The 12,403-nt window shown below is 38.0% G+C and overlaps 1 protein-coding gene across 10 annotated transcripts in view; it reads right to left on the bottom strand.

Annotated features, from left to right (window-relative positions):
- LOC132908847 (kinesin-like protein KIF13B) overlaps positions 1–12,403 on the bottom strand; it is a 173,455-nt gene that overhangs the window by 22,499 nt on the left and 138,553 nt on the right. For 8 of the 10 annotated variants that reach the window (XM_060963221.1, XM_060963215.1, XM_060963216.1 and 5 more), the window contains exons 4-12: positions 6,266–6,534; positions 3,999–4,246; positions 3,697–3,814; positions 3,088–3,300; positions 2,317–2,580; positions 1,679–1,928; positions 1,443–1,585; positions 713–1,060; positions 71–247 (exon numbers count right to left, since the gene is read on the bottom strand). In XM_060963221.1, the coding sequence (XP_060819204.1) occupies positions 71–247; positions 713–1,060; positions 1,443–1,585; positions 1,679–1,928; positions 2,317–2,580; positions 3,088–3,300; positions 3,697–3,814; positions 3,999–4,246; positions 6,266–6,534 (2,030 nt within the window). The remainder of the gene's footprint in view (positions 1–70; positions 248–712; positions 1,061–1,442; positions 1,586–1,678; positions 1,929–2,316; positions 2,581–3,087; positions 3,301–3,696; positions 3,815–3,998; positions 4,247–6,265; positions 6,535–12,403) is intronic. The other 2 variants (XM_060963217.1, XM_060963224.1) reach the window with 1 other exon arrangement.

Genomic DNA, 12,403 nt, shown 5'->3' on the forward strand with positions numbered 1-12,403 from the left:
TCATCATCATTTTGGATAAAATAGCCAGTCAAAAATGTATTAAAAAATTGGAATGAACTAGGTAGTATACTTTAATGGCAGGTAATCGTTGACAATTGTTGGGATCCTTTCTGTCCTCGTACATGTCCCGCATATCGACTAATTTGTTTTCTAATTTTTCCATGGACCACACCTGGCTGCCCATGTTTGTCCTTTTCACTAGAATCGCAGGCTCGCTGACGAAGGCGCCCCGCTGAAAAAATACACTCTGCATGTCGAAGAGTGTGAAAGCAGAATGAACAGAAATAAATAAACACAACTCAAAAGTAAATTAAATTATTACAACGAAGAGGGTGCATATAAAAAAAAGATGATAATTGATGAGAAATTGCAAAATTATATCACAAATTAAGACAAGATAAGGAAGAAAGCAAAGAATAGAGAATTCAGAAGATATATAAAGTAAGAAGTATTAATAAAGTAACAAAATATTTGTGATGAAGTATTTGATGAATAAGTTGATACATAGGCATAGTGATATATTTCGATTAAATTTCTTAATTTTCACCTCTAATAATCTGAAAAGATCAGGAAAAGCAATTTCATTAGATTCCAAATTATTTAAAAGCTGTAAACACGAGTTTTAAGAATTCAGAGCCAAACTCTGAAGATTCCTTAATTCCTTTACTTTAAAGATGTAATAAGAATCAATAAGAAACAGCACATGCGTTACCTTTCTATTTGGACTTAAATTGTTTGGCGGAATCTGTAAAGTGACGCTAAACTTCGTTTGCTTCCCCATCTCTTCCGCCAAGAAGTTTGCCTCCTGCACCAATGCGTTCGCCTTTAAGATGTCCGCTTTCAATTGGCCTAAACTCCTTTTGAACATCTCGTCTCTTTCCTGGGCCCACTTCTCTACTCGCATTTGCGTAGTTGGCGTGCAAGCAGGAAGTTTACTACTTTGACTGCCCCGCAGGGGATCGTACGGTACGTAAGGGGAATAGGGTGTCGATGGAGACAAAATGTTGCGAAGTTGCTGAAACTGTCGCTCGTACTCTTGTCTCTGTTTCTCTAACGCGACCTAAATACAGAAACACATTGATGGTACTTGATAAGATAAAACTGGGAAGTAACAGTCAGCTGTGACAATTTCATCCAACATTGAGGAATTTCATATAACAAAATCTGATTCTGAACCTTCCCAAGTAAATATGGAATTTAGGACTATACAGTTAATTAGGTTACTATTATATGACCTCTAACATAGTTTAATTAAAGAAGTTTTTTAAAGAAGTTAAAATAGAAAATTGGTCATTTTTTGTAAATCTCCAAATAGTTCTTCACTTTTCTTGAAAAAATTGTTAGACTTGTGTCATTTTTGAAATAAATATGCGATATTCCCTATTGGATATGAGCAATATCTTTGAGAATCTCCGGCAAACATCATCAATCCCTAAGAATACCTGTTTATCTTCTTCGTGCTGCTTCTCGAGTCTAGCGATGGCTCTTTGAATAGGATCGTTCGACAACTCGTTAAGCATCAGTTCTTCTCGTGCAAAAGTGTAATCAATATTCTGTGCCGGCGTCTGAGGCTCACTGTTGATCGCTATAAACAGAGGGACACACATATACATACAGACTCTCGGATGTCACACATCGATCTCAAAGAATTCAATCAGGGATATCCATTAAGCGTTACCTGTTGCACTTCTGGGACAATTCACCCGGAAGAAATGATGATTTCCCCAGACGATCCTGTCACCGTGTAACAACGGCGTTTTCTCTACTACCTGAGTGCCGTTCACGAAACACCTAGCACCGTTTAATGGCGTCATATAGAGGCCAGTCTCCTCTATCGTGATGACACAGTGTTCAGGCAGAATACCAAGCCCGTGCAGTTGAATGTCCTGCTCTGTCTTTGCCGAACGTCCTCCAACCAGAGTCCTTTCCTAATTATTAACACAACAAGCACAATATATTGTATTATGTATTTTATACTTTATACTGTACGTTCTTTTATATATTATGTTACATATACAGAATGTTCTAGTAATTATGATACAATTGGCAAACGTAGTGATTCACTGTGTAAAATATTATTTGACAACTATCTAATTTGAGAAGCGACGAATAGTTTTGTAAGATTAGTACAATTTACTGGGATAAATTCATATTACATAATAAAGATATTGAGAAATGATATTTTTATGACAAAATTATAGGCTACTAATATATTAACGATTTTCGTAATCAATATTTTATTAAAAATGGGAGAGGGTGTCTTAATATTTCAATACGAGTTTAATCATTTGGAAGTAATTAAAAATTTTTAGGTACCTTCAGATAATAAACTAGCAGCTCGTTCAAGCTAGGGTCGTCGTTTAGATTTACGAGATAATACTTGTTCTTTTCCACTTGGATACCAGAGGCTTGAACACTGATTCCCATTTTTTCTAAGGCCTGTTGCCTTTCGTGTTGCAGCCTCTCGGTTTTCACCAGTTTTTCCTCCCACGTTTGCGACATTTCCTTCATTAATCGTTCCGATTCCGACAGCTTCTCCGTTATGTCTGTGCGTTGCTGGCCCACTATCGATCCTTGTCCCTAGAATTTCCGGAAGAAAGAGAATCCTAAGTTTAGTGGAGCGCAGAAGTAATTATTTCTCGAGTAACTTCTACGAATGTAGTTTGTTAAATCCTGAATGAATTGAAATGGAGCTACGAAGTACGAAGTTCGAGGAATAGGTTTAAGATTATTTCCTCTATCTAGTTTATTAAATTCCCAATAGTTTATAACTATGTTGTACATTATTTACGCCTTTTTTAAAAATAAATCTGCTAGATTCAACGAGTTTCATAACTTCGTTGGAACATCGTCTCTCCTTGAAATATCACATTATTCGTATTTAAGGGAATTAATCTCGATCGTTTTCTTTGACGCTTTCCTCGTAATTTTCTTGACAAAATGTGAAACTTCGACGGGAAGTTTCTAATACGGCTAATTGTAAGAAACTTCTTCAACTTTTTACCGACCAGCTCTAATGACCATGTTTGTCTGTCCGGTCTAACGCATAATTAATACAACGATGTTAACGAGACTTAATCATCTTACAGTTGCATGTAATAGCATCTCTTTCAACGCCTCCACTTCCTGCCTTAATTCTCGAATGATTCTTGCATTTGGATCCTCGTTGACCACCGCGTGATTAACGATTCTCTTGGCTCTGTCCGCGTATCGCAGGGTTGAAAGCGTTTCCTCGTAATTATCCGCGGCAGGAGATATAGTGGCTACCATTACGGTCTTACTGTTCCCGCCAAGGTTATCCTATAATTAAAAGTACAGCATGGTTATAAATGAAAGAAGTTGCTTCTAAAATTAATTAAATCTCGGTGATCGAAAGACTTTGTTTTCTTAATTATTTCGCTGTATTTTAACTGTACAATTTTTTCATACTACGATGTATCATCCACAGAGTCTAATTTATTTATTTTTTTCTTTTTAGGTACAGTTATAGCCTACTTGGTAATTATTAACAAATCTCTTCATATTGAAAGTTATAATCCAAAAAAAAAGAAAGAAAATTGAAATCTTCGCGTCAAAAAGTACCATCCTCGCCACCCCTTCTTATTAATAATCTTGTGTTAATTCTTTCTTTCCCTTTGCGTACCTAGCAATTAGCAGGCTAGTCGCATCTAACATTCCAAATATATCAAACGATACCTTCAACAGCCACGTTAGAACGGAGTCCCTGTACGGCACGAACTTGTCCTTATTCTTATTACTTCCGGAATTTTGATCCGCCAGCTTCGAAATGACTAGACCCAACGTCGTTAGGGATCTGCAAACATTTGTCTCTCTTATATCACACGATCCATCACGTCTCTCGTCTATTTCCAGGCCACAGACGCAAACACTTCTAGCCTTATTAACACGGCAGAAGACGGTAAATATTTAATTACAAGCAACGTTTTCTAACCGCGTTAGACGATTAGCTCTATCGCGCCAACAAAAGGAAACATTACTTGTTTATATTGCTTCCTTCTTTAAGCCTATCGCCCACCGCTCCAGTTTTCACAGCCCTTTCGCTCCCTGCCAAGTCCACCAGGCTCATCCGCGAGACCTTTTCACCGCTGACGCCGCTCTTCGAGTCCGTCAACGTTTGCGTCAGAATGACGGAGAATACAGCGTGCGACCGTGAACTCTCGGAATTCATGTTCGTCGCAGCTACCGTCCTCGACTTGTTCCCCTCCGCCATCAGATTGTCGATGTCCTGCGAAATCATTGCAGCAACTCGTGACGCCAATTTGACTTTTCTCTCGTTACCGCTCGAATCGCACACGCGATATACAGCTTCGAGCGGCATCGACCATATCATCCGGTCGTTGATAGATTACTCGGGTGACTTGACTGACTTGGTGAAAGGTGATTTCTGGGCTCGGGTTACCGGCGAACGGATGGCTGGCATGGAAAAGTTGGGAAATTAAGGCGATTCTGTTGGGAAATTCAGTCGATTCGGCAGGAATGCTGGATTTAACGATCGCAACGGATCGGTAGCTGGCGAGCGTGACGTAACGAGGAGATTCTTGGGTATTCCGAGAACCGGAAAACCGATTTGACATTCTCCGACTTTCGTGTTCGCCTATCTAGACCCAAGTTTTACGAGGGAACCACTTCCATTCGTTTCTCGAATTTTACGTATCCGTCGTTTCTTTGAAGTTCCAAAGCCTTTCTCTGTCTCCTTTTATGATTATCCTGAGGATTACTAAAATGTAGATATAAAAGAAAGAGAAAGATATTTGGACTTTCTAACGATTTCCATATTCTTACACGCATATGTACCTGTCTTTTCCAAGATCGTCTTGTAATTTTGAAAATCAGAGAGAGAGAGATCAATTGGAAAATTCGAGTCTTTCAACGTAATTCCGACAGATACGGCAAATAGTTTCCGTTAATTTGTAGAAACCTAGAGAACTGATAGAGACACGGCGAAGCGAAATATAAACGAAACGTCATGAAATATGAAGGAAGAAGCTGCTAGGTAAACGTTTCTTAAGTTTTCCCTTAAAAGCTACAGAATCGAACGACTGTGCGCGCGATTTGTATGGAAAAAGAGATCGCATCGAAACGATACAAAGGAAAGCCGAAAAACGTGACACGATAGTATCGTAGTTCACAGTCGATGAAGCAAATTGAAACTTATCACGCGTTACTGGTATGCACGAAACGTGTTTGTTGCATAAAAGAGGTAACCACTAGCTTCGCATACATGTAAAACGACCTGATTTTACTTTCTGAAAGGATCGTGTATCGTTATACACCTTCGTTCGTTTAATGTTCGTACGTCGGTCGAGCGATCAGTAAAAGTCATTGGATCGGTGGTAATCGCGACAGTTCAATCAACTTCATCGACTTAGAAAATAAACCGACGTACGCACGATTTTTAACGTTCTTTGGAAATGAATATCAATCTCATAATGGACATCAAACAGATTCGTATTAATTTCGTAAAACGAAGCTACGCTTTTGTCCATAACATTGGGTTGTGTTTCGCGAGAACACGAAATCATTAATTTCGAAAGCTATAAAATTCACCGTTTTGCGATTTAATTGCAGATGATAGTACATTATTGCGGGAATTAAATTGTCGAAGCACCGCAATGACGGATATCGATCATAACAGTTTCAGTTTTGGCAATATGCCAGTTACACGCGAAACAAGCGATAAATAACACCGGTGTGATTTGCCGTATCGTGGAAAAACCGGACAAGCGTGTTCCTAGTCTTCGTTTGTCGATAAATAACTTGATCGAAAAGAATATTTAGAATAAACAAGATATATCGTACGAAAGAATACGACAGTATAATTTATACGTAATTTATATACTCGAGTATCTCGCCTATGTTGCGAATAAAACGAATAATATTAAATATCTCGGTATATCGAACGATACAATTTACAATTTTCAATTTACAATTTTCAATTTACAATTTTCATAATTCGATTGTCATCCGTAACTCGTACGCGTACAGCGTCGAACGAAGGAAAGTTTGAAAGAGAAAGAATGCCAGTGAGACAATGTAATTGTACGAGATGTAATTTTATATTTAAATAGATATAATAGGTTTAAGAAATATGAAAAAATACGAAGAACGTTTAACGCGAAAGTCATTTCGTTATTTTACTTACCAGGAGTTTCAGGCACTTACTAACTTAATATTTCAATGCTTTATGCGCACACAAAAGGAATGATTAAAAGGATGCGACGAATATCGATAAATCTTCCCTTACCTGAAAGGATGTGACGGCGAGCTGACTAAGTCCATCCACGTACGGCCCCAGGACATTGTGTTCCCTGACTTTCAGCGACTGTTTGTTCGGCTTTGGATCGAGCAGATCGTGCACCTTCTCGTTGTAGATCTCCATATAGGATACCTCGACTTTGTAAGTAAGCTCCGAGCTCTGTTGCTTCGCGATCATGTCGAACAGGTTGTCGCACAGCCGTGGTATGATACCTTTGTTCTCGCCGCTTCCCATCATCGTGTACGATTTCCCGGACCCTTTACAAAATTAGCTCTCTTATTAACTTCGATCAATTGTTAAAAAAAATATAGACCATAGAACCATCGTCGTATTTATCAGGTTGTTCGAAAAGTTTCTTTCGTTTTATAAGGAAATAATAGACGCACGATATTTTTTTGTTTATTGAATTATGCACCAACATAATAATAGAAATAGAACGAAATGGATTACGCGTAATTCAATAAAATAATATAAAACAGAAATTGTTGTTCATTTGTTATCACCTTATGAAACAAAAAACTTTTCGGATAACCTAATGTATAAACCTGTGGGGAAATTTGTTAAATCCTTTATTAATATTTTAATTTAATATATTATTTATTATTATAATATTAAAATTTTATTTTTGTTAGTATTGATTAATTTTTTTCATTTCGACGGATGTTTGACGAGAGAATTTGCCAATGTAACGGAATTGAAAATTGAAATCGAAGCTGAATTTTTTCTCCCGAAATTTGTGACTTTTACGAGACACGTACATCGATCTTGAAAATCCTGTTGTTTCTGCTTATTATACACAGCCTCAGAGTTAATGAAACGGGCTAAAAGGATTGTCTTTGCGAGAAGTTATATCTCGGCGATAAAACGACTATACCTCGAGGAGATAAGAGACATCCCGTAATTTTTGCCAGGCTTTATGACTCCTTCTTTGGAAATGTTTAGCCATGGGGCGAGTTATGTAAATTAAGTAATTGAGCGAGGGTTGGCGTTTAGATGTTATCAGGACCGAGCGGAGGATGGACTAATGGATCGTTTCAAACGTAGAACACGAACCCGATGAACCACAGCAAAATTTTAACAATTCCTAGTCTATAAAATTGCGACTAAAGCCAGAGTTCAAATCGAAGCACGATAGTGATAGAATCTATTTTAGTCGGGCTAAGACTATGATCCACTCAGACTGTAACTCATAAAGTTTCATAAGTTTCATAAGATTTCATAAAGTTTTATAGACGAAACGTGTTCCAATTCAAATCCTGTGGAAAAATCGCAAGACGATGGATCGCGCAAACCAAGGCAGATCATCCTTCGGTAAACTCAATTAATTTTCAATTGCGCGTATTCAAATTTCCACGTCAAACACATTTTCCTACCCATCGTTAAGGTCCAAGTCTCCTTTTAATTTCAATCAGTTTCAAAGAAACTGACGCTGCTTCGATCACCGACAAACCACCCTTTCATGGACAGAAACTATAATCGATATTCTCGACGATTCTCATAATGCAAACATATTTTTTCACCCCATTATTAACTTGTAAATCTTCCTTTAAATCCTCGGCTCTCGAAGAAACCTGTAAGACCGCGACGATCAACAGCGAACCATCCTCCAACAGGCTTAACCCCCAATTGACACCATTGTTTCCTCGAACGTTAACAGGTTTAAGTTCGCATTCTCATCTACAATTTCTCATAAGACGTACAAGCATTCTATCCTGCTATAATCCCTTGAGACGATGAGCAGAGGAGAGGTGCAATCCGATTGATCGATGACAAGCGAGCAGCTAAGTGCGAGAAGACGCGAGAGTCTTTAGAAGTGCGTAATCTTGTTCCTTTTTCTTTTCTTTTTTTTTTTTTTTTTTCTTGTTCACCCTCCTTTCTAACATCGCGGCAGTGATTGAACGTCGAGGGAAGTTCAATATTCGTCGTCGTCGTCGTTGTCGTCATCATCGCCCACGCTAGGGTCAATGGCTCTCCCTTTCGACCGCTATCGTGACTATGCGAATATCTATTGCATTTATGGGAAATTTAAATATGGAAAAATGCACAGAGTGCGCGTGACATGAAAACATATGCGGAACATCCTAAGCGAAAAGATATAACTTAGGAAAAACGAAGCTGGCACCCCGCTGGGGGTAGCCACCCACATGCTATATTTATTTTATTTTATTTTTTTATTTACCAATGAGATATAACACTTTACCAAATGTCCTTCAGGACAAATTGTAAAAACCAAAATAAAATAAAAAAAAAATTTGTTATAAGCAGCGGATAGTGTGGATTTATTACGCGCTAGAGGGAAACTTAAAATTCTAAAAAATACACGTAATGCGTAAAAATGATAGGCGCAAAGTATCCAAGGTATAGCGTTACGTATTATAATATTCAGAAGGTGAAACAAATTTCTACTTTCTTCCTGGATATCGAGAAGGCTGAAACTTATTCCACAAAGTCTGGCGCGAGTAATTAAAAATCATTGTCCGAGGCAAATTTATCGCTTGCTTGAATCGTACGCGAGCAATGGACAGATTTATGGCAAGAGTCAAAGACGCATACTGGAAAATAAGGAAAATCTTCAGAGAATCCTTCTAGGACCAATTCTGTACACGCTACACTGTGACATAAACCGCACAAAATGGCAAAAGAGCAGCAACTATAACGCTGCAAAATCGCATCTGAAAAGCAGAAAACTAGTTGCAACTCGAAACGACGAAAGCAAACGCAAACAGATGCAAACACATCATGTTCTCACTTTGCGAAAAACATCGAGTATCGAGCTGAACGACATAGTCATCCCTCAAATTAAACAGGTCAAGCAGATAGAGGCTGCTGATGATAAGATTTAGACTCCAAACTCGCAAATGGGAAGATCGCGCGAAATAATACAAATAATAATATAATGATATTATATATTATTTATTATTATAATATTAAAATTTTATTTTTATTAATATTGATTAATTCTTTTCATTTTGACGGATGTTTGACGAGAGAATTTGCCAATGTAACGGAATTGAAAATTGAAATCGTAATAAAAAATACAAAGGTCAGAAGGTAATGAACGTTAACAACCAGAAAATCAAAAGTCGAAATAGAAAATAAATTAGCGATATAAAAAACAATGATCAAACCTATACGAACCTATGGAACACTCCTACTGGGATTAGCAGCAACGAGCCACGTCGCTAGATTTAAATAGCTACGATCAATTATACTCGCAACAGTTGTCAATTCATCGTGATATATCACGAAGGAAGATCCAGGGAAAGATCTAAAAATACCAACCATTCAAGGGGAAATTCAGAGAAACGTAATAAAAGAGCTGCGCAACGTTCTAATCGACTAGCCCTGGGAATGTAAAAAGGTTGAACGAAGGTTAAAGAAGAAGTATCCTACTGACTTGTTATGGAACTCCCATGGGATACGTGTTGCATTAGCAAGATGAAATCCTACCGAGGATAGTCACCCAAGTGGTAATTCATAGCTGGAAGAATTCTTCGAATGTCCAATCGAACAAATTGTAAAGAGAAATAATCGAAATGAAAAAAAAGACATTTCCACTTCGATTCCATTTAGTTAATTCGCTTTAAAAGCAGAAAGAAAAGGAAAAAAGGGGCCAATGTCTCTGTAAGGTGAACCGTGCTCGTACTGTCCACGTTTTATCGGCGTTGGCCCCCTCTAATTGTGTTATTCGTCGCGCAAAAGCGGATGGCGGTGATCTTGTTCACGGGTTGGAACAATGTTCTCGCCTTATCGGCAGAAATAAAACGTTAGGTGAAAACGCTGAACGTGGATGTCGCGAACGACGTAGAAAATCAGTAACAGGCGTTTCTTTCGCTTGGTACCTCATTTGGTCGGAGATTAGGACCTTTTCTATCATGTTTTTCCTTCCATTATCTTGCACATTTTCGTTCTTTATCTTTGTCTTCTATTTCTAGTCCTCGCGCTCCTTTTCTTATTTTCCCCTTTTTCTGGTCGTTTTCACTTCTGGTCGTTCTTCTTTCACGTTGCTTTGCTTTCTTTTCACCTTTTTCGCTTCTTTTCTCATGTTTGAGCGTTTAGAGTGCCATTTCCTGCATATATAGTTTATAGATGCTGATAAACGATATCTTAAATAAAAAAAGTTCGCGCGATATACTGTCATTCACAAGTTACGTATAGTTTCGCTTCAGACCGGCGTATATCGATAATTTGAAAAGGTTGTTTGCTTTTTATCTAATCTCCGTGAAACACAAATTGAGTCAAGCTTTCCGCAAACGCTAAGTTCTAAAGGTGTTTTTTTTTATAATGGACGACGTACATTTTTATTATCGTGGATTTTTCCATTATGCTTTCTACGCTACTTAAGTTTAGAAATGTTCCTTCTTTTTTATCTTCACTTATTTAGAGCCGCGTCCGCCTCTGAAGATTACTAGCGACTATAGTCCTGTACGATCGTTTTCACAGACTTTTACAATATTAAACTAATGGTTTGGTCATAAATAGTATCAGTACCACGTAACACATGTCAGTTGTATAGATAAATATCGTTATCTTTCCTGCCATTAGATTAATCGGAAAATGTTTGTGTCTCTTAGAAACCAGACTAGTTTTATTTCTTCCCTCGTCGTCTTGACGCTTTTTCGAATATTGCGTCGTTGCATTGCGTTTTGAAAATCGGCGACTCGCTTTAGCCAAGTTTCAATTAACTGTGATAACCAACGTGCAGTTTACGCCAGCGCATAAATTTCTGTTATCACACGCTATTCGCTATTATTTCCCTCTGTCTTTCAATTGGCAGCGTTATTTCCTTAATCCTTAACCCGTGCGCTTTTAAGCGCATAGCCGGCCTCTAATCGACGCTGCTTCTCTCCGTACTATTCTTCCTCGGATTTAAACGCAGCATAAAAACCAGCTTCCTTTTCGTCTCCCGCGAGAAAAGGACGGTTAAAAATGTTCAGAATCAAAATTTACGTCGAGCGAATAAATTCTTTGCGCGTTCAAGATCTACGAATCATTGAGATCACAATCGACGCTTGGCTTTTTATCCTTTGTCCTTTTCACCAGCAAATTTGCCGAGCGGAATTTTGAAATAAAAATTCGTGTCAAAACGAAGAAGGAAAGTCGTGACGGAAAAATCCACAGGCTGCACGCGATATGGAAAATTACACAAAATATCCGAAGCAGTGTACTATCGCGATATTTAGTAGACTCGAACAAATTTCTATTTAGACACTATTTCTCTAATTACGTTCGCGAGAACATAAAATCGCTCCAACATCCGCAGTCTCGTTAGCAGTCACGCGAACGTCAACGCTGCATTCGCTATGCAACGAACGGTAAATAATCAGATTCTTGCCGATTAATGACGATCTCGTCGGAACGGAGAGACTTAAAGACCACAGCGAAGCGACAAATCCGTAATGCGACACGCTTGTGCAATGTTAATGAAACCAGAATCTGATCAAAGTAAGTACGTGGAAACGTTCCACGTGAAGGGAGTTTAATCAGCTACGTGTTACGTTGGGTGTGGCTGTCTGAAGAACCGTGAAATCAAGGTCGAAATGTTAAACGCGTATAACCTATCATGTTATTTATTACTAGTTTCCAAATTATCTACAATATAATGGGAATTCGTTCGATTCGGACGAAGAAAAGAATACACTGTACACGCGAACATCAATGAAACATGTCCATATCCGAAAGGGAAAAATCCGCAGTTGGGAAATATCAAGTTGTCCGAAAAGTTTCTTTCGTTTTATGAGGAAATAATAGACGCACAATGTTTCTTGTTTTATATTATTTTTATTATTAAAACGCCGCGACATTTCACAGACTTGGTTTCACTTTTGGACGGAGGTGCATCGTTGTGAAAAATATATTTGCGAAAGAAAGACACTTTTCGGACGAGCTAATAACATATATGCAAGCAGAGGCAAATCGATGAGTGTTTTCGTATTATTTATTCCGTATTGCGGTGAACTAAAGTTGTAATTCTACGGGAAGTTGAGATTGCTTATGTCTCTATTCAGAAATAATAATAATCGATGTCTTAAGATAGTATATAGAATTATTTGTAAGTTTTATATTTTATAGTTAACCATAATATTTAGTGGAATCGTCTGAGACACTAATTACATACAAGCTCGA

Source organism: Bombus pascuorum, chromosome 7 (genome assembly GCF_905332965.1).
Source record: "Bombus pascuorum chromosome 7, iyBomPasc1.1, whole genome shotgun sequence".
Taxonomy (NCBI): Eukaryota; Metazoa; Arthropoda; class Insecta; order Hymenoptera; family Apidae; genus Bombus; species Bombus pascuorum.